Raw genomic sequence first — 21,221 nt, forward strand, 5'->3', positions numbered from 1 at the left:
TTTATTTTAATTCTTTATTTTACACTTAATATGGATTCCGATACCGATTTCCGATATTGCAAACATATCGGAACTCGGTATTGGAATTCCGATACCAGATTCAGAAGATCGCCGACCTCATGGCCGACCCCACACAGGGGTCGGGTCGGGTATCATGAAACCCGACTTTGCCAAGAGTCGGCGACTTCTGAAAATGGCCGACCCGTTTTGCTCAACCCTAGTTTCCGCTGTATTTTGTGCAGTGTATGTGGTGTGTAAATTACAGCGTTTTATAGTATTAGCATAATTAGTTATTGAAAAGCTCATGTACACGCTGCTTTTATCTCCTAGTTTGAGTCCTGCAGTGTTTTTGGCAAGACACGGCATGCTAGTTCTTATGGCATTTTTTTTTAGCATTTTTACATGCATATTTGCATCAATTTTACTTGTATTTTCCCCTTTTATTTCAATGGGTGAAAAATGCAATTAAAAATGCGTCAAAAATGCACGTAAACTAATAATTTCCTGCCACCACTCTGATTCTTGATGCATAAAAAAATGCTGCAAATACGCCATGTGTGAACATGCTCTTACAGTATATGATGGTGTTTAAACAAAGCAAATTCAGATTCAGTTTTTTAGAATTGCATTACTGCTGTATTTACTGTACTCAAAAATATGAGATCATTAGTGAACCTTTTGCATAAAGCAACATTATACAGATTGGTCCCTAAACTAAACAATCTCGCCTCACCAGGGTCTCATAGATGTAACAAAAAAAAGTGATTATTTGTTTAGGAACCAGATTATTCTGCTGTAATTAGAAATTGTGCTGCTGCATCTGTTGTGTTTGCCTTGCATTCACAGCATATTTACACCTGCACATTTATTTCACTTTGTTAGCGGGTGCTGACTAACTTGTTTTTGCATTTTACATAAAAATACGAATTCTCGTGTTCATTTATTTACAATAGAACTAACATAATCCCCAACGATTTGTATTTCGAGTGTACATGTGAAAAGAAAATCCGACATACAGGGTTAAAAACCAAGTAAGAGGGTTCGCTCACACTAGCGTATAGCATCTGATGATTCGAGATAATTGGATGCTATGTGCAAATGACCCACGGCTCAAACTCTTCTGTGAGCGTGATAAAAGTGTCATTTTACTGTGGTCCAATTTTCTCGCGTGCGAGAATTGGATCACAATTGCGGAGAAAATGGAGAACTTAATTTTTCCATTTTCTCCTTTCTCTATCGGACTGGATTCGGATAACATCTGAGTCCAGTCCTATGTATTGCACACACCCATAGACTTGTATGGGTGCACGCCTTCCCATATATGCTGCCAATCACAGCATGGAACAATATTTTTCTTGTGCCGACTTGGCATGAGAAAAAAACGCTAGCTGCCACTGCTCCATAGTATAACATTGGAGCGATTGCTATCCGATGGAACATCAGCTAGCACTCATCTGAGTTAGACACTGGCTACTCTTCAGTCTGAGCGAACCCTTAAAAGGAATGAAGGCTGTTCTTGCAAAAGTTTGCAATCTTTGATTTGCGTACCGAGGTCCAACCATCATTCCAACTTAATTTGGTAGTAAACACAAAAGTGCAAGAGACAATCACCAGCCAGTATCTATGTGTGTACAGAAGTTAAAGCGTACCTATCACCGATCTGGGGCTGCTCTTTTTGTTTAAGAAAAGAGTGAGCCACCCCAGACCGATTATTTTATTAAATACAAGATAGTGTCAAAATTACTCATAAGTGCTTCTAGTACGTCTCGAAACAGCAAAATGTTCGACCAAAGTCAAACCAACTTTCGGTGGTTTGTGTGATCTTCTCCCCTCTGTATTAGTCTGTCATTGTAAATTTGTTTACTGTTAACGATATCTATAACCCTGTATGCAACCCTTTTCACATGTAGAAAAAAAAACAAAATCTCATTCTTTCTATTACCCTAGCACTGCCATGCACTTTACAAAGCTGTTAACGACAAATACTGCGGTTTTGTATCAGATTAGTAAAGTGTGCAACAGTGCTTGGTTAGTGGAAAGCGTGAGATCTTTCACTCTGAGAGCAGCTGTGTAGAGTTGTGAGATTCTACTCTGCATGCCAGGATTCCATTACCCAGGCGTTCGTCCTAATGTTTGCTGAATGTCAGTCCCTTTCAAGGGGCATTATAACTACTTGTGAGTGGTTTTGACTCTAAGTTTCAGTGACAGTCTAAAGTTTTGTAATGGTTCATGATGTTCATACGGTGGTTTTCCTTTTTCTTTATTCTTTCTTTTTTGGAACATTCACATTGTAAATCCAAACTGAAAGCAGCAAAACCATGAAGGAACATACATGATAAGGATGAGTAAAGGAAAACGTATGAAACAAACCAGAAGATATGTTAAAACTTGTAGGAGCGCCATTACGTTTTCTTAGGATGCCAACCTCCACGATCAGGCAGGGACAGACCAGAGTCAGAAAAGGACTTTTCCTACTCTGAACAGGGTTATTTAAGGTTCAGGTATTTGTCTCCCTGGTTTGTACGCTACCTGTGTGAATGTGCTTTGTCAGTCATAAAAGCATGTAATCTAGCAAATCACTACATTCCTTTCCTTCTTTGTCACATAGTCCTTACATAGACTGGAGGCACATTTTGGGTCATTGCCCTGTTGTAACACTAATGAATGTCCCACTAAGGTAAAACCAGATGGGCTGACAAGTCCTAGCAGAATCCTCTGGTAGCCATGCTGGGTAAGTGTGATTTGATTTTGAAATAAATAACTGAAAGTGTCACCAGAAGAGCATACCTACACCATTACACCTACTCCTCCAGGCTTCATGGTGGTAACCGCACATGTAGGTGACTACCTGATGAAGCTGCTTTCAGTCTGAATCTTCAAAGTGCATATTCCAGCAAGTACAGGGAAAACCATTGCAAAACAAGTATGTCCAAACTTTTGACCATTACTGTATATTTAAGAAGATTACCAGACTGGGGCTGCCCACAATTTTAATAAATAAAACGTCCTGCCCCAAATTGATGATAGAAACTCTTTAAGTGCATTAGAATGCAAAGAATGTAGACAATACTGCTAAGGCTGGTTTCACATTTGCGGTTGTGTCCGCAGCGTTTCTGACGCATACATCCACATCCGTCTTGATTTCCTATCTTTAACATTGTAGACGCAGGTTCATGCATTTGCCCGCGTTTGCTTGCGCATGCTTTTTTTTGGCGGTGTGCAGCGAGGCGCGGCTAACGCAACATGTTGGAATATTTGAGGCGGCAAATTTCCGTAAAATATTGTATATTAAGTTCATTGTATATGGTTATACTGTAGGCCATCATATTACATTACTACTTTGGAGGGGTTAGGGATGTGGGATGTCATTGTCCCTATATTAGAATATGACTTGTGTACAAGCTTTGTGCTGTTGTTGCACTTTTAATGTTTTTAATTTTTTTCTGTGTGATGTGTCCTTCTGTGTGTTGCACTATTTTTTGTAAAGCTTATCAATAAAATTTTGTATTTTTTATACATGTTTGTGGTGCTCCCTTCCGTGTGAACTTGATCTTTCTCTCTGTGGGTTAAGTTGCAATTTTTCCAAGTCCACGGTGAGCCCCAATATTTATACACTAGCTATTGAACCCGTTCTATGCCCGGGTGGTGAGCATTTATATTGGTATATGGTCTCCATCCTGGTATGTGCTGCTCCATCCTGCGCCCCCATCCTGTCATGTGCTGCTCCCATCCTGCGTCCCCATCCTGTCATGTGCTGCTCACATCCTACGCCCCCATTCTGACATGTGCTGCTCCCATCCTGCGCCCCCATTCTGTCATGTGCTGCCCTATTCTGTCATGTGCTGCTCCCATCCTGCGCCCCCTGTTGTGAATTCCGTTCTTGGTTGTAAGTAGTATTTTTGTGAGTTCTGCTCTTGGGCTCCTCCTGTGGTCTTTAGTGATATGACTGCTTCTTGGATTTAGCTTCTCAGCTGTTTCCTTTGATTGTCTTTTGGGCTCGGCTATATTAGTCTGGCCTTTGCCCTCATTCAATGCCAGTTGTCAATTGTCTCTGCCTGGAGTCATTGCTCTTTGGATTGTCCTGACTCTCTGACCAAGTTCTGCAAAGCTAAGTCCTTCCATGTCCTTTGCAGTTCACTTATTGTGGACTTGTTGTTTTGTACTGTCTTGTTTTTTGCTCATTTGTCCAGTTTATCAGTATGGATCTATTTAGCTAAACTGGAAGCTCTGGGCAGCAGAGTTTGCCCTCCACACCTTTAGTTAGGTGTGGAGATTTTTGCATTTCTCTGCAGTGGACTTTTTCTAGTTTTTTCTACTGACCGCACAGAGCTCTTTTCTGTACTTTCCTTTTTAGCTAGAAGTGGCCTCCTGTGCTCAATCTTGTTTCATACTACATATGTCATTTCCTTCTCCTCTCACAGTCATTACATGTGGGGGGCTGTCTTTCCTTTGGGGATTTTCTCTGAGGCAAGATAGTTTTCCTGCTTCTATCTTTAGGGGTAGTTAGCTCTTAGGCTGTGACGAGTTGCCTAGGGAGCATTAGGAGCAATCCACGGCTGCTTCTAGTTGTGTGTTGAGCTTAGGGTCTGCGGTCAGTATAGATACCACCTGCTCAGAGCTAGTCTCATGTCGCTCCATAATCACCAGACCATAACAGCCCCTGTTCTGTCATGTGCTGCTCCCATCCTGCGCCACCATTCTTTAATTTGCTGCTCCCATCCATATGCCCCATACGCTGCTCCTTAAAAGGTTTATGGCCCCCATAAAATGCTCCATAGTATATGCCCCGTACACTGCTCCATAAAGGTTGATGGCCCCCATAAGATGCTCCATAGTATATGCCCCCGTACACTGCTCCATAAAGGTTTATGGCCCCCATAAGATGCTCCATAGTGTATGCCCTGTACGCTGTTTCATAAAGGTTTATGGCCCCCATAAGACGCTCCATGGTATATGCCCCCGTACACTGCTCCATTATGATTTATGGCCCCCATAAGATGCTCCATAGTATATGCCCCGTACACTGCTACATTATGGTTTATGGCCCCCATAAGATGCTCCATAGTGTATGCCCCGTACGCTGTTCCATAAAGGTTTATGGCCCCCATAAGATGCTCCATGATATATGCCCCTGTACACTGCTCCATTATGGTTTATGACCCCATAAGATGCTCCATTGTATATGCCCCCGTACACTGCTCCATTATGGTTTATGGCCCTCATAAGATGCTCCATTGTATATGCCCCGTACACTGCTACATTATGGTTTATGGCCCCCATAAGATGCTCCATAGTGTATGCCCCGTACGCTGTTCCATAAAGGTTTATGGCGCCCATAAGATGCTCCATACTATATGCCCCCGTACACTGCTCCATTATGGTTTATGGCCCCATAAGATGCTCCATTGTATATGCCCCGTATGCTGCTGCAATATATAAAAAAAAATACCATACTCACCTATGGTCGCTGGGCGCCGAGTGCTGGGGGGCCTGAGCAGGCGGGGACACCGGCGCGCTGTGGGGGTCAGGTGCCGGTATCGCCGCCAGCTCAGGTGTTGTGAATTCCGCTCTTGGGCTCCCTCCGGTGGTTGTAAGTGGCACTTTTGTGAGTTCTGTTCTTGGGCTCCCTCTTGTGGTTTCAAGTGGTATGGCTGCTCCTTGGATTTATCTGTCATCAGCTGCTTCTACTGATTGTCTTTTCTGCTCGGCTATTTATGCCTGGCTCTTTCCTTCAGCCAGTGCCACTTGTAAATGGTTCCTGGATGGATTCACATCTCTTTGGATTTCCCTGTTATCCTGACCAGTTCAGCAAAGCTAAGTTCTTGCTTGCTCTTTTCTGTCCACAGATTGTGGACTTATCCGTTCTGTGCTTTCTATGTTTGTCCAGCTTATCAGTATGAATTAACTCTGTGTTGCTGGAAGCTCTGGGAAGCAGATTTACCCTCCACACCTTTAGTCAGGTGTGGAGATTTTTGTAATCTCTGCGTGGATTTTTGTAGTGTTTTATACTGACCGCACAGTATTCCATTCTGTCCAATCTATCTAGCTAGACTGGCCTCCTGTGCTCATCCTGGTTTCATTCTGTGTATGTCTTTTCCCTCTCCACTCACAGTCATTATTTGTGGGGGGCTAATCTATCCTTTGGGGATTTTCTCTGAGGCAAGATAGTTTTCCTCCTTCTATCTTTAGGTGTAGTTAGCTCTTAGGCTGTGACGAGATGCCTAGGGAGAGTTAGGAGCATTCCATGGCTACTTCTAGTGTTGTGTTGAGCTTAGGGACTGCGGTCAGTACAGATACCACTTCCTTCAGAGCTCGTTCCATGTTGCTCCTAAACCACCAGATCATAACACTCAGGCCCCCCAGCACTTACTATATTCACCTGGCCCTGTTCCACCGCTGCGCGCCGCCATCTACCCGGTCCTCTGGCTGTGACTGGTCAGTCAGAGGGCGGCGCCGGCGCGCATTAAGCGCGTCATCGCGCCCTCTGAACTGAAGGTCACAGGCCAAGGACCGGGAAGATGGCGGCGCAGCGGTGGAACGGAGCCAGGTGAATATAGGTCATACTTACCCTCCTGGCAGTCCCTGCTTCTCTGTTGGAGATCGCAGTGTGCGTTCAGTGTTTACGCATACCGCGATCTCCTGGGAGCATCACTCTGTGAGGCCCAGACTGCGCCGGCGCTTGCGCTTGCACAGTCTATAAATGCTTCGGACAGAGTGACGCTCCCAGCGTTATATTATAGATTCAGCGGTGACCTCCGCCTTCTCAAACTTAAATTTCCATCAAATATGCGCAGACATGCGCATGCGGATGAGTGCATTACAAAAACGCATTACTGTCTATGGGAATGCATGCGTACGCCTGTCTTTGCGTTCGATGCGCTTGCATACTTTGGATTGTGCATTCCAGGAACTGTTTTAGACACGCCCATTAAGACGCCCTCCTGGAAATATCAAACGCATGGGCATAAAAAGCGCAAACGCATGTAAAAACGCATACAAACGCTGCATTTTTTTTGCTGTCATGAGTAAGCTGATGCGAATAAAAAACGCTGCGTTATAATGCATTTGCATGTGTTTATGCGTCTTAGATAACCATTCCAAGGCTGTTCCTGTGGTTCCCCTAGACTGGAGTTGGGCAAAGTGTAGCCCGCGGGCCACATCCAGATGGGGACTGCCATATAGCTGAAAACTGTGGCTAACAGGTTGCACCATGCCCTTGCCCACCGCCGGTCTGTCACCACCCACTACTCGATGTCACCGCTATCCACATCCTCAGGATGCAGACAGCGGAGAATACATTGGTGGAGGACGGAACTGCAGTTGTATGTGGCATAGGTGGTAATAAAATATCTTAAAGAGGTTGTCAACTACAATGGGGAACTATCCTTAGGATAAGTAATCATTGTCTGATTTGTGGGAGTGTAACACACCTGGCACCCTTGCCGATCAGCTGTTCACAATGTCGGTGGCTACTGAAAGTTCAGTTATGCTGCTTCATTAGCTCATAGTGGCTGTTGCCAGGTATTGCACATCCGCCCCTCACTGATTTCAATAGAAGAGCAGGATTCCCTCTCAAGTGGACCCATTTTGAAAATTACACCCTTCTTGGAATTTATCTGTAGGTGTAGTGGCATTTTTGTCTCCATGTATTTTTGAAGTTTAATTATTATACAATTGTCTTTATTTAGTTTTTCTGTTCTCAAAGAATCCCTTTAAAGATAAGATAAATGATTAGGAAATCTGTGGTAGGATTCCATACTATTTGCAGCATTGCAAATAATAAAATATTTTACGGTTTTTATTTTTATACAACCGATCTTGGTGGTGGATACTAATTCAGAATGCATATAAACTGGTCTGCAAGTTTATTTTCAATTTTTAAGTTTTTAAAACACAATATATATTCAACCTTATGTACCCAGCAGTTGACAGCTTTTGTTCTGTAGAGAATAAAGGCATTTGTGTTCCTAATGTTAGCTGAGTAACAGTAATTCGTTGAAAATTGTGTTTCCTCCCAAATGATTCTTGGGATAAGCAGAGCTTAGTATATAGCTGTCATCACTTTGGCAGAGAAATAACTATTATAAGTGGTTGACAACATTCTTGTTTCCATGGATGCTTCCAGGTCCTAAAGAATTAGTTTAAAGAAAATTCCTTAGTGTTCATTTGATTACAAAGAAATAAGAAAAAATCAGCTTCAAATTGATTAGATTTTGTCTTAAAGCATGAAGCATATTTACATCACTGGCATCCAATCATTATTTTATATTTGTCTGATATTTCTTACAAAACCTTATTCAGAATATTTGATCATTGTGTAAAATGTTCAAAACTGCATTTTGTGACACCTTAAAGTAATAAAGTTAAATACTAATGGACTTTCTTTAGATGTAAGGCTACTTTCACACATCAGATTTTTTGTATCAGGCACAATCCGGCGCAGATTGTGAAAAACTGATGCGACGGATCCGTTTTTTCGACGGATCTGACTAGCATATCCAGATAATTGGATAAAAAAAAAATTTGGAGCATGCTCAGTGTAAGAAAACGGAATCTGGCTCTGGAATCTGTCATTTTCCGGATCCAACACCTTCCAGCTCCCATAGGCTTCCATTCTAGCAAACAGCCGGAAGCGCCGGTGCTTCCGGCTTTTTCACCAGAGACAAAAAACGTTGTTATGGACGTTTTTTCCAGAAACCGGAAATGGCAGATTTCCCGGATCCGGCGAAAACTAGACGAAACGCAATGTCATCCGGTGCAATTCGGCACTAATACAAGTCGGATCCAGTTTTTTGAAAATTAGCCGGATTGAGCCTGACGGCGAAAACCTGATGTGTGAAAGTAGCCTAAGAGACACGCTCAAATTAGCACCATTTTATTATAACCAGGATCTCCAACTTGATTTTTTTTTTCAACTTATCCATACATCGCAGACACATTTTTATGAGCTTGTTGGAAAACGTTAATGAACCAGAAAGATTATTGATATATGTCTAGACCAGTGTTCACCAACACCACTCAAGAGCCACCAACAGATCATGTTTTGCATAGGCGATTTCCATCATCAGTTCAATATTTTGAAAATCCAGAAAACATGACCTGTTGGTGGTTCTTGAGGACTGGAGTTGGGGAACACTATTTTAGAGCTTAGAATACTGATGTGAAGATAACATCAGCAATAACTGTGAGCTGTAAAATCATGACAATTACAATACCTATCTTCTGTACAATCCAAAAAAATAAAGAGGTCAGCACTAGTTTGATGGCTCAGCTATGAAATGCTTCAATGGTGTAAACACAGCAAAGGGGCTCAGTGTTACAAAAGAGATGCAGTAATCAATTCCAGTATTAGAATAATCCATTGATTATTAATTGTACAGAATGTTCAATTCCAGCATTAGAATAATCGACGGCACTCACCCTTTTGCCTTTAACCCCTTCCCGACCTGTGATGCCACTTAGGCGTCATGAAAGTCGGTGCCAATCCGACCTGTGACGCCTATGTGGCATCATGGGGGGATCGTGTGAAAGGGTTAACTCCAATTTCACCCAATCTGCAGGGACAGGGGGAATGTTACTTCAGTCCAGGGGGGAATGGCTTCACCCCCCCGTGGCTACGATCGCTCTGATTGGCTGTTGAAAGTGAAACTGCCAATCAGAGCAATTTGTAATATTTCACCTATACAAACTGGTGAAATATTACAATACAGCCATGGCCGATGCTGCAATATCATCGGCCATGGCTGGAAACCCTGATGTGCCCCCCCACCGCCACCGATCTCCTCCACAGTCCTCCGTCCGGTGCTCCGCTCCCCTCCGACGTCCTGTCTGCTCCCCCGTCCTCCTGCCCGCTCCCCCATGCTCTGATGCCACCTCCCGTCCTCCGATCCCCCCATGCTCTGATCTCCCCCCTCATACTTACTGAGCCTCCCGCTGTCCGTCCGTCTTCTCCATGGGCGCCGCCATCTTCCAAAATGGTGGGCGCATGCCCATACCTAATAGGAATATACTCACCCTCGGAAGCACCCTGCTTCCTTCCGACAGCCTTCCTTCCTAAGAATCAGCGCTTGAAGGACCTTCGGCGACGTCACGGCTTCTGATTGGTCGCGCGAGCGGTCACATGGGCGGCCGCGCGGCCAATCACAAGCCGCGACGTCACCGCGACGTCACCGCCAGGTCCTGAAAGGCTGATTCTAAGGAAGGAAGACTGCCGGTTAGTACCAGGGCGCATCAGAGGGTTAGTATTGCGCTATTTTTTATTTTAATTCTTTATTTTACACTTTAATCTGAATTCCGATACCAATTCCCGATATCTTAATCATATCGGGAATCGGTATCGGAATTCCGATTCCAGATTCAAAAGATTGCCGACTTCATGGCCGACCCCACACTGGGGTCGGGTCGGGTTTCATGAAACCCGACCTTGCCAAAAGTCGGCGACTTTTGAAAAATCTCGACCCGTTTCGCTCAACCCTACTCACCACACATCTAGATAAGTTCCTTGGGGGGTCTAGTTTCCAAAATCGGGTCACTTGTGTGGGGTTTCTACTGTTTAGGCACATCAGGGGCTCTGAAAATGCAATGTGACGCCCGCAGACCATTCCATCAAAGTCTGCATTTCAAACGTCACTACTTCCCTTCCGAGCCCCGACGTGTGCCCAAACAGTGGTTTACCCCCTCATATGGGGTATCAGTGTATTCACGACAAACTGGGCAACAAATATTGGGGTCAAATTTTTCCTGTTACCCTTGTGAAAATAAAAAATTGCTTGCTAAAACATCATTTTTGAGGAAAGAAAAATGATTTTTTATTTTCACGGCTCTGCGTTGTAAACTTCTGTGAAGCACTTGGGGGTTCAAAGTGCTCACCACATATCTATATAAGTTCATTGGGGGGTCTAGTTTCCAAAATGGGGTCACTTGTGGAGGGTTTCTACTGTTTAGGCACATCAGGGGCTCTGCAAACACAACGTGACGCCTGCAGACCATTCCATCAAAGTCTGCATTTCAAAAGTCACTACTTCCCTTCTTAGCCCCGACGTGTGCCCAAACAGTGGTTCCCCCCACATATGGGGCATCAGCGTACTCAGGACAAACTTGACAACAATTTTTGGGGTCCAATTTCTCCTGTCACTCTTGTGAAAAAAAAATTGCAGGCTAAAAAATAAGTTTGGAGGAAAGAAAAATGATTTTTTATTTTCACCGCTCTGCGTTATAAACTTCTATGAAGCACTTGGGGGTTTAAAGTGGTCACCGCACATCTAGATTAGTTCCATGGGAGGTCTAGTTTCCAAAATGGGGTCACATGTGGGGGAGCTCCAATGTTTAGGCACACAGGGGCTCTCCAAACGCGACATGGTGTCAGCTAACGATTGGAGCTAATTTTTCATTCAAAAAGTCAAATGGCACTCCTTCCCTTCCAAGCCCTGCCGCATGCCCAAACAGTGGTTTACCCCCACATGTGAGGTATCAGTGTACTCAGGAGAAATTGCACAATAAATGTTAGGATCCATTTTATCCTGTTGCCCATGTGGAAATGAACAAATTGAGGCTAAATAAAATCTTTTGGAAAAAAAAGTACTTTTTCATTTTTTCGGATCAATTTGTGAAGCACCTGGAGGTTCAAAGTGTTCACTATGCATCTAGATAAGCTCCTTGGGGGATCTAGTTTCGAAAATGGGGTCACATATGGGGGAGATCCAATGTTTAGGCACACAGGGGCTCTCCAAATGCGACATGGTGTCCGCTAACGATTGGAGCTAATTTTTCATTCAAAAGTCAAATGGCGCTCCTTCCCTTCCGAGTCTTGCCGTGTGAACAAAAAGTGGTTTGTGACCACATATGAGGTATCAGTGTACTCAGGAGAAATTGCCCAAGACATTTTAGGATCCATTTTATCTGTTGCCCATGTGAAAATGTAAAAATTGAGGCTAAAATAAATTTTTTGTGAAAAAAAGTACTTTTTCATTTTTATGGATCAATTTGTGAAGCACCTGGGGGTTGAAAGTGCTCACTATGCATCTAGATAAGCTCCTTGGGGGGTCTAGTTTCCAAAATGGGGTCACTTGTGGGGAAACTCCAATGTTTAGGTACACAGGGGCTCTCCAAACGCGACATGGTGTCCGCTAAAGATTGGAGCCAATTTTTCATTGAAAAAGTCAAATGGCGCTCCTTCCTAGGGTTGAGCGACTTTTCATTTTTTGAGATCGAGTCGGGTTTCACGAAACCCGACTTTCTCAAAAGTCGGGTTGAGTGAAATCGGCCGATCTTATTGAAAAGTCGGGGTCGGGGATCGGCCGAAACACGAAACCCAATGCAAAGTCAATGGTAAATTTTATTTTTTTATATTTGCTTCAGCGCGATATATCAGAAAAGCCGGTAATTCAATTGCCGGCTTTTTATTTCTCCTGCCTAAACCCGACATGATATGAGACATGGTTTACATACAGTAAACCATTTCTTATCCCCCTTTTTTTTGCTTATTACAAAATTTCGGCGCTCTTAGCTATTAAATTTAAGGATTAAATCGCGGAAAAAACTGGCGTGGGCTCCCGCGCAATTTTCTCCGCCAGAGTAGTAAAGCCAGTGACTGAGGGCAGATATTAATAGCCTGGAGAGGGTCCACGGTTATTGCCCCCCCCCCTGGCTAAAAACATCTGCCCCCAGCCACCCCAGAAAAGGCACATCTGTAAGATGCTTCTATTCTGGCACTTGGCCACTCTCTTCCCATTCCCGTGTAGCGGTGGGATATGGGGTAATGAAGGGTTAATGCCACCTTGCTATTGTAAGGTGACATTAAGCCAGATTAATAATGGAGAGGCGTCAATTCTGACACCTATCCATTATTAATCCAATTGTATGAAAGGGTTAAAAAAATACACACACGCACATTATTAAAAAGTATTTTAATGAAATAAACACACAGGTTGTTTTAATATTTTATTGCTCGCTCAATCCACCTGAAGACCCTCGTTCTGTAACAAATTAATAATAATAAACCAACAATATACATACCTTCCGTTGATCTGCATTAGCTCCTGCCTGTAAAATATTTTAACCCCTTCAGATGGATTTACAGCATGGGACGTTACATATCAACATATTTCAAATTTTAATTGAATTGTTCATGGATTAGAATAGCATATATCTAGAAGGTAATTACAATTACAGTGTTGGACAATTGAAAATCCGAAATAGCAACCTTTATTTTGAATTTCTTTTGTCCTAAAATTACAAAAAAACATAGTGTAGGTATTGTGGCAAAGTCACTGACAAAGTGCTAGATGGGAGATACATTTCACTGAGGCTATTATCTTTAGTGATTTAAACCCAGAAGTTTCTTCCAGCATACTTTGTGTTGAGAGGGGTTACTTGGCCATTTTAAGGACTGGGTTTTTGTGGACAACCGTAGAGCTGGTGGGAGGTGTTCCACCTTATCTCCACCCCAGGGTGTGGTCTGGGGTTTAAATATTCGGCCTCCAGAGGCACTCAGTGGTCAGTGGGGCTGGAGAGAGGAACTCCAGCGTTATGTGCCCTGAGGAGGAAAAACTGAACCAATGAGTGGTTATTATCCTGAGCGGGTGGATCCCCGCAGATGCAAAAACTGTATACTATTTTGTTTTGCCTTCCTGTTTTGGCTCGAAGGGCCGTATTTATTTTCACTTCACGTTGGTTAATGCCACATGTCTAATAAACTGATGGAAGATTTAAAGAGACAGTGTACCCGTGTCTATCTACGTGTGCAGCCGAGTGAACCAATCATCCACAGCATGAACTAATTCTGTTTTTATTGCTCTGTAAATCTGTTACCTATGATAGTTGAAGCTAATTTAAAAACAATCAAAAAACTTTCATGTTGAAGTTGTTTTTTTGGTAAAAACTTGCTTTAAAGTTTTTGGCACAATTTTGTAATTTAGAAATAACTGTGTACCCCTTTCGGGACAGTGCCTAACTCTCCGACTGTAACAGGGTGTTCATTACCGGTTTGTGAGGTTTTATTTTTCTGAATTTATTTGCAATTGTCTAATTATAATAATTGTCCTTTATGTACATAGGATTTAAGATCATTTCTCTTTTGTTATTTATCAGAGACTGAAGTTTCTCTGTGGTCAGCACCTTCTAATCATTACCTCTATGTTCTGTAGAGTATCAGCAAAATGATCAGCATGTGGCTTTGATGGGAGGTTTAATTGCATCATCTAACTCTGAGCGCTCACGATCTCTCTCCCTTCAGAGACACACTGACATTTAATGATGTAGATATCTGCATTTGCTTAATTTAATGTACTGCTCAGAGAGCAAGAAATTGTATGAAATATGTAACGGATGCAAGATTTTATAAATGGAAGGAACATCATTAATAGCAGCCTTGTTAATAAAATAAAAGCAGTATATACAAAAAAAAGAACTAAACATCATGTTTGTTACAGCTAAATCAATGTGTTTTTTGCAATTATTGGAATGTCTAATAGCTCCTGGAATAAGGAAATTGATAGTGCGTATGATAGAGGTAAACAGAAATAATTTTCAAGTATGTTTATTAAGAAAGGAATGGACCTAATAATATTTTACAACTTGTCACTAGGATTGAAATGAGAAATGTATCTGATTGATAGTGTATTTATTTTATCTCCCTTTTCAGTGCATGACTAATGATATTAGGGTATGAGAGACTGGCCTATGGGTACAGATCAGTGCACTCCCCTTCATCAGGATGCTGAATTTCGGTGTATATAGTACTTGCCTGAATTGAATTGCCATAAACAATAAATGACCTTTTTTTTTTTCAATATGAGTAAATTCCATCTGTATATCTCTCTGGCAGCACACCGGTATGTACCCACTTGTCGCAAAGAGCTTACGGCGCATCGCAGAAGGAAAGGACCCAACAGATTGGCATATACATACATGTGGTTTGGCAAATATGTTTGCTTACCATACTCTGGGATACGAAGATCTGGATGAACTGCAGAAAGAACCACAACCTCTAATATTTGTTCTTGAGCTATTGAAGGTAACTAAAGCTTTAATTGCAATTGTAGCACTGTTTCTGGGCAAAAATGCCCTTTTTAATATCCAAAAAGCCTTAACTAAGTAATACAAAGTTGAATAAAATGATACCTTGATATATGCAATCTGATGTCTTATTCCAGTGAAGTTCACATTTTTCTTGTATGTAAATGAGCTGTTAAGATCTATGGGTCGTATACTGATCTGCATGAAAATCTGTCTCCAGAGCTTATTTTAAATGGAAGGGGACATTAGAAGTGTGAGACATGTAGATTACGTGAGCAGAATGTCAGTCATTACATGACTCAGATTTAGATACAAAAATAACATGGATCTGTTGGGAATAAAATACTGTATTGGATCACAGATATCAGGGTAAAATTTTATTCAGCTTGGTATGACCTACATTCCCATATGGACGACTTAGAAGGGTTGATTCTACTGACAATTTTCCTTTAACAATAATAGCAATCTTTTGGATTCATGGTGATCAATGGGGATCAGAATCCCAATACCTCCACTAATTATAAAGAAGAAAGGAAAGCAGCACTCACTTGAAATCAGTTATACTGAGAGTTCATGTGTCATGGGGAAACCTCACCAGAGAGGGGCCATAAGCCCATGGTGTCTGTTTTCACAACCTCCTGCACTGGTTAGATGTACTTCACCATCATATTAAGCAGTGCAGGTATTTATTTGCTGGCAGTGCAAGGGTTTATCTGTTCAATTGAAGCTCCTGGAGCTTTCTTACTTGGATTGTCTGAGCTGTTCAGTGTTTGCCACTCCCCACTGATATATATGCACTAGGGATTGCCAGTGTTCTTACTGTCTGGTTTGGAGTTGGAGATGTCATTCATGGTTGGAGTAGGCGTTTGGACATTTATTTAGAAGATTGTTGATTGGAATTTTGTCTGTCCTTATCATCTGCAATTTGGTTTCTCCTTCCTTTAACTCCCCTGTGTCCCACTCTGTTGTTTGGTGGGTGTATTTTGTATGATTGGCATTTTCATTTGTCTCTGTCCATCTTCCCTTGTTTGTCTGGTTAGTGTGTCTCGATGGACTTCAGCTTCCCACTACCTTGGGTGGGGGAGGGGCCAGATCAGGGTTGATATAGAAGCATAGCAAGGCATGTGAAACTGGCATCTCCACCTTTAGGAATAATCCGGGGGACAGGGATTGACTAGGACGCCCATAGTTCTAGGGACCTGATTAGTGCCCTTAGTCCCAACACCATCGTGACATCAGTTACCCATACATATTAAATTGTTGTATACCGAGCTCACCAATACTGGTTGACAGTCTAATATTTATGGGGACCACCTGATGCTCTCCGACACATGATCATCGAGGAGAGAAGGATCCAGCCTGTTTCTGCAGATGATCCTTTTGCTCTTGCTCTCTTCTTGGAGACACACTGCTGCCAAAGGAGTCTGGCCTCAAGGGCTTAACTTTGGAATCTACTTAAAAAACATTAGACTGTAAACTGAACCTGCCGATATTATCAAGTTCAGCCGACTGTCTAGTATGTATGGCACACTGGCCGAGAGAGAGATTTCAGTCGTACATGTCTGATTTCAGACTGCTGATTGCATTTTCTGCCAGAGATAAGCTGCTGGCCAATGTGTCTGCCGCCATCTTTCTCATGGAGAATAGGAGGACTTCTGTGTATGGGAGAGCCAGCTGAAATGTTGGCTGAAGCATGGGCTGAAGCATAATTCGGCCAACAGTCATCTAATGTATATGCCCAACTTTCGTGATCATTTGATTCCGTAGATAATTATTTGACCTGCCTTCTTTTTAAGATTACATTTTCATTCACACAATCTTATCTGACATAGCTTACATTGGCTGTCTCAAGCATTGTTTCTGACAGTACATGTGTGGTAACCAGTGAGAGACATCAGGTAGTGAGTGAGTGCAAAGTCAAGGAAACCTGGGAAATGTAACACAGACATGCCTCAAAACTGAAATTCTCAAGGCAAAACAACCGTTGCACATCAAGTAAACTGTGCGTCACAAAAAACTTTAAAGCTGCTCCAATGCTAATTATTTTACATTTCAGTAGCGAGTTTAGACATTTTCAACTATCAGAAAATCCTCCAGCAAGTGCCAGATGCAGTAGTTAGAATAAAAATTGTTATTATGATGCTGAATGAGCCATCAATTCTCTAAATAGTTATCTGCATGAAAGACAAGCAGGAGCCAATAGATATACAAGTATGTCAATTTTGGAAATCAATTGTAATTTGCCTTTTTTTTTATCTATTTCTAGCTATAAAGTGTTAGGACAGGCAGGAAATAGATTTGGTATCTTCTAATCAACACTTCACAGAGGCATTTAGCAAGTGCAAGTAGCACCCATTGATGCAAAAGGAAAAAATTGGGAGCTTACCACAGTTCAATAGTATTGATGCTCGGAACAGCATTTTACCATGATCGCTGAATGCCGCTGGTGAAGATCAACAATCATGAAGGAAAGTGAAAAAAATTGGCACTTGCACTTTCAAAATAATACATTTTTATTTTGGATACATTAAAAAAAGTCTTCCCATTCGATAGAACAAGCTGATGTGTTTCAGGAGCTCAAGGCCGGTGTTAGGGGCAGACAGACTAGGCATTGATATCGCATTTTAATCCATCTTGTTGCTGATGTTTTATCCTCCACTGAATATGATTTGAAGTGAATAAAGAAGGGGTTGTTTTTCACTACCTCGTTGAGCTGGATTCCTCATCATATACTAGGCAGCTGCCTACGGCCCCCGCTTTCCCAGGGGCCCCCAGCCATTGGTGTACCACTAATAGCACACACCACGAAGTCGCTATGGGGCCTGTGAATCTGGGGGGCCCATCCGGCGCAGCCCCCTGCACACCGCGTTCAACTGTATTACTGATACAGTTGAAAGCAATAATGGAGTAAAGAGCATCAAATGATGCTCACTCCCCCATCATTCCCCTCGGCGTCTGACACAGCGGCTGTGCGATGATGTCACTTCATCGCGCACCTGCTTTGTGCCGGGCAGTTCAAGTGTTGAGACCGGAGCAGAGCCGCAATCAGCAGCTGAACTAGGATGAGAGGTGAGTTTTGTGTTGTCTATTATTTATATATATATTAGTGAGTGAGCACTGGTGGCCATAATACTGTAGGATTGGAGGTCTGCATAATATTCTATGGGTGGGCTACGTTATATTCTATGAGGGGGCTGTATTATATTCTGTGGAGGGGACTAAATTATATTCTATGGGAGGGCTGATTATATTCTATGGGGGCTGCATTATACTCTATAAGGGAGCTACATTATATTCTATGGAGGCTGCATTTTACTCTATGAGGATGAGGGGGCTACATTATGTTATATGAGGGAGCTGCATTATTCTCTATGAGGGGGCTACGTTATATTCTATGGGGGGCTGCATTATACTATACGAGGGGGCTACATTATATTTCATAGCGGGCTGCATTATACTACAGTATATGGGGGCTACAGTATTTTCTATGAAGAGTTTGCACTATACTATATGAAGGGGTTGCATTATATTCCATGGGGGCTGCATTATACTCTATACAGGGGCTACATTATATTCTATGGGGGACTGCATTACACTATCAGGGGGCTACATTATATTCTTTGATGGGGGCTGCATTATATTATATGAGGGGGGCTGCATTATACTCTGACTAGGCTACATTATATTCTATGGGGGCTAAATTATACTATATGAGGGGCTGCATTATATTCTATGAGAGGCTGCATTATATTCTATGGGAGGCTGCAATATACTCTATGAGGGAGCTATATTATATTCTATGGAGGCTGCATTTTACTCTATGAGGATGAGGGGGCTACATTATGTTATATGAGGGAGCTGCATTATTCTCTATGAGGGGGCTACGTTATATTCTATGGGGGGCTGCATTATACTATATCAGGGGGCTACATTAAATTATATGGGGGGCTGCATTATACTATACGAGGGGGCTACATTATATTTCATGGCGGGCTGCATTATACTACAGTATATGGGGGCTACAGTATTTTCTATGAAGAGTTTGCACTATACTATATGAAGGGGTTGCATTATATTCCATGGGGGCTGCATTATACTCTATACGGGGGCTACATTATATTCTATGGGGGACTGCATTACACTATCAGGGGGCTACATTATATTCTTTGATGGGGGCTGCATTATATTATATGAGGGGGCTGCATTATACTCTGACTAGGCTACATTATATTCTATGGGGGCTGAATTATACTATATGAGGGGCTGCATTATATTCTATGAGAGGCTGCATTATATTCTATGGGAGGCTGCAATATACTCTATGAGGAGGCTACATTATATTATATGGGGGCTGCATTATACTTTGAAGGGCTATATTATACTCTATGAGGGGCTATATTATACTCTATGAGGGGGCTGCATTATACTCTATGCGGTGGCTGCATTATACTCTGAAGGGGGCTGCATTATGCTATTTGGGGGTTGAATTATTCTTTATCGGACTATGGGCATTGCATTATACTATATGTACTATATGGGACCTGCATTATACTGTATTGAGGACTACGGGGAATGCATTATACTATATGTGACTGGCTGTCATTTACCGCCCCATAGGGCCAGCCACCACCTTCTTTGACCACGTCACCACCTGGCTACTTCATTTCCTTTCTGCGGACATCCCCACTATCATCATGGGCGACTTCAACATCCCCATTGACACTTCCCTCTCAGCTGCCACTAAACTTCTATCTCTCACTTTCTCCTTCGGCCTCAATCAATGGTCTTCTGCAGCCACTCACAAAGATCGTCACACACTGGACCTCATCTTCACCTGCCTCTGCTCCTTATCTAACCTCTCTAACTCACCTCTTCCACTCTCTGACCACAACCTTCTCACATTCTCATCTCTCTCCACTCCATGTCTACAATCCCCACCCCACAAACATTCACACCCTCGCAGAAATCTTAAACATCTTGACCTACATTCATTCTCTGAATCCCTCCTCCCTCTCCCAGATATAAGCTCCTAACACAATGCGGATGACGCTGCCGCTCTATATAACACCACAATAGCTGTAGCTTTGGAATCTGCTGTCCCACTTACACATACCAAAGCTCGCAAAATCAACAGACAGCCCTGGCACACCAGCCTGACCAAAAAACTGAGGCAAGCTTCCAGGGCTGCTGAGCACAGATGGAAAAGATCCCACTCCAACGAGCACTTCATCGCATTCAAACAGTCCCTCACTACTTTCAAGACCACACTCGCCACAGCTAAACAAACCTACTCTTATCTCTCATATCCTCCCTGTCTCACAACCCTAAACAGTTATTCAACACCTTCAATTCTCTCCTCCGTCCCCCAGCACCTCCTCCCTCCCCACTTATCTCCGCTGAAGACTTTGCCTCATTTTTCAAGCAGAAGATTGATAGCATCAGAGACAGTTTTGGTCAACAACCCCAGAGCCCTTCTTCCCGACTTCCCAGCCCTCCACCTCCAAAACCAACTTCTCCACCATTAGAGAAGATCAACTCTCCACTCTACTCTCAAGATCGCATCTCACCACCTGTGCACTTGACCCGCTCTCATCCCACCTCATCCCAAACCTCACCACAGTCTTCATCCCAACTCTAACCCATCTCTTCAACCTATCACTAACAACTGGTGTTTTCCCCTCAAGCTTTAAACATGCCTCCATCACACCTATCCTCAAAAAACCCTCTCTTGACCCATCCTCTGTATCTAGCTATCGCCCTATATCACTTCTCCCTTATGCCTTCAAACTACTGGAACAACACGTTTACCTTGAACTGTCCTCCCATCTCTCTTCTTGCTCCCTCTTTGACCGCTTACAATCTGGCTTCCAGTCACACCATTCCACTGAAACTGCCCTAACTAAGGTCACCAATGACCTCTTAACCACCAAGAGCAAGCAACACTACTCTGTCCTCCTCCTCCTCGACCTGTCGGCTGCCTTTGACACAGTGGACATTCCCTATTATTACAGACCCTCTCATCCCTTGGCATCACAGACTTGGCCCTATCCTGGATCTCATCATACCTAACAGACCAGACATTCAGTGTCTCCCACTCACACACCACATCCTCACCTCGCCCCCTATCTATCAGAGTCCCACAAGGTTCAGTCCTTGGGCCCCTGCTCTTCTCCATTTACACCTTTGGCCTGGGACAGCTCATAGAA

General features: G+C 42.9%; 1 protein-coding gene across 1 annotated transcript in view; it reads left to right on the top strand.

The window, feature by feature from the left end:
- Positions 1-21,221, top strand: part of AIPL1 (aryl hydrocarbon receptor interacting protein like 1) — a 121,471-nt gene that overhangs the window by 70,049 nt on the left and 30,201 nt on the right. The window contains exon 5 of the mRNA XM_069761263.1: positions 14,825-15,013. Within this exon, the coding sequence (XP_069617364.1) occupies positions 14,825-15,013 (189 nt within the window). The remainder of the gene's footprint in view (positions 1-14,824; positions 15,014-21,221) is intronic.

Source organism: Ranitomeya imitator, chromosome 3 (genome assembly GCF_032444005.1).
Source record: "Ranitomeya imitator isolate aRanImi1 chromosome 3, aRanImi1.pri, whole genome shotgun sequence".
Taxonomy (NCBI): Eukaryota; Metazoa; Chordata; class Amphibia; order Anura; family Dendrobatidae; genus Ranitomeya; species Ranitomeya imitator.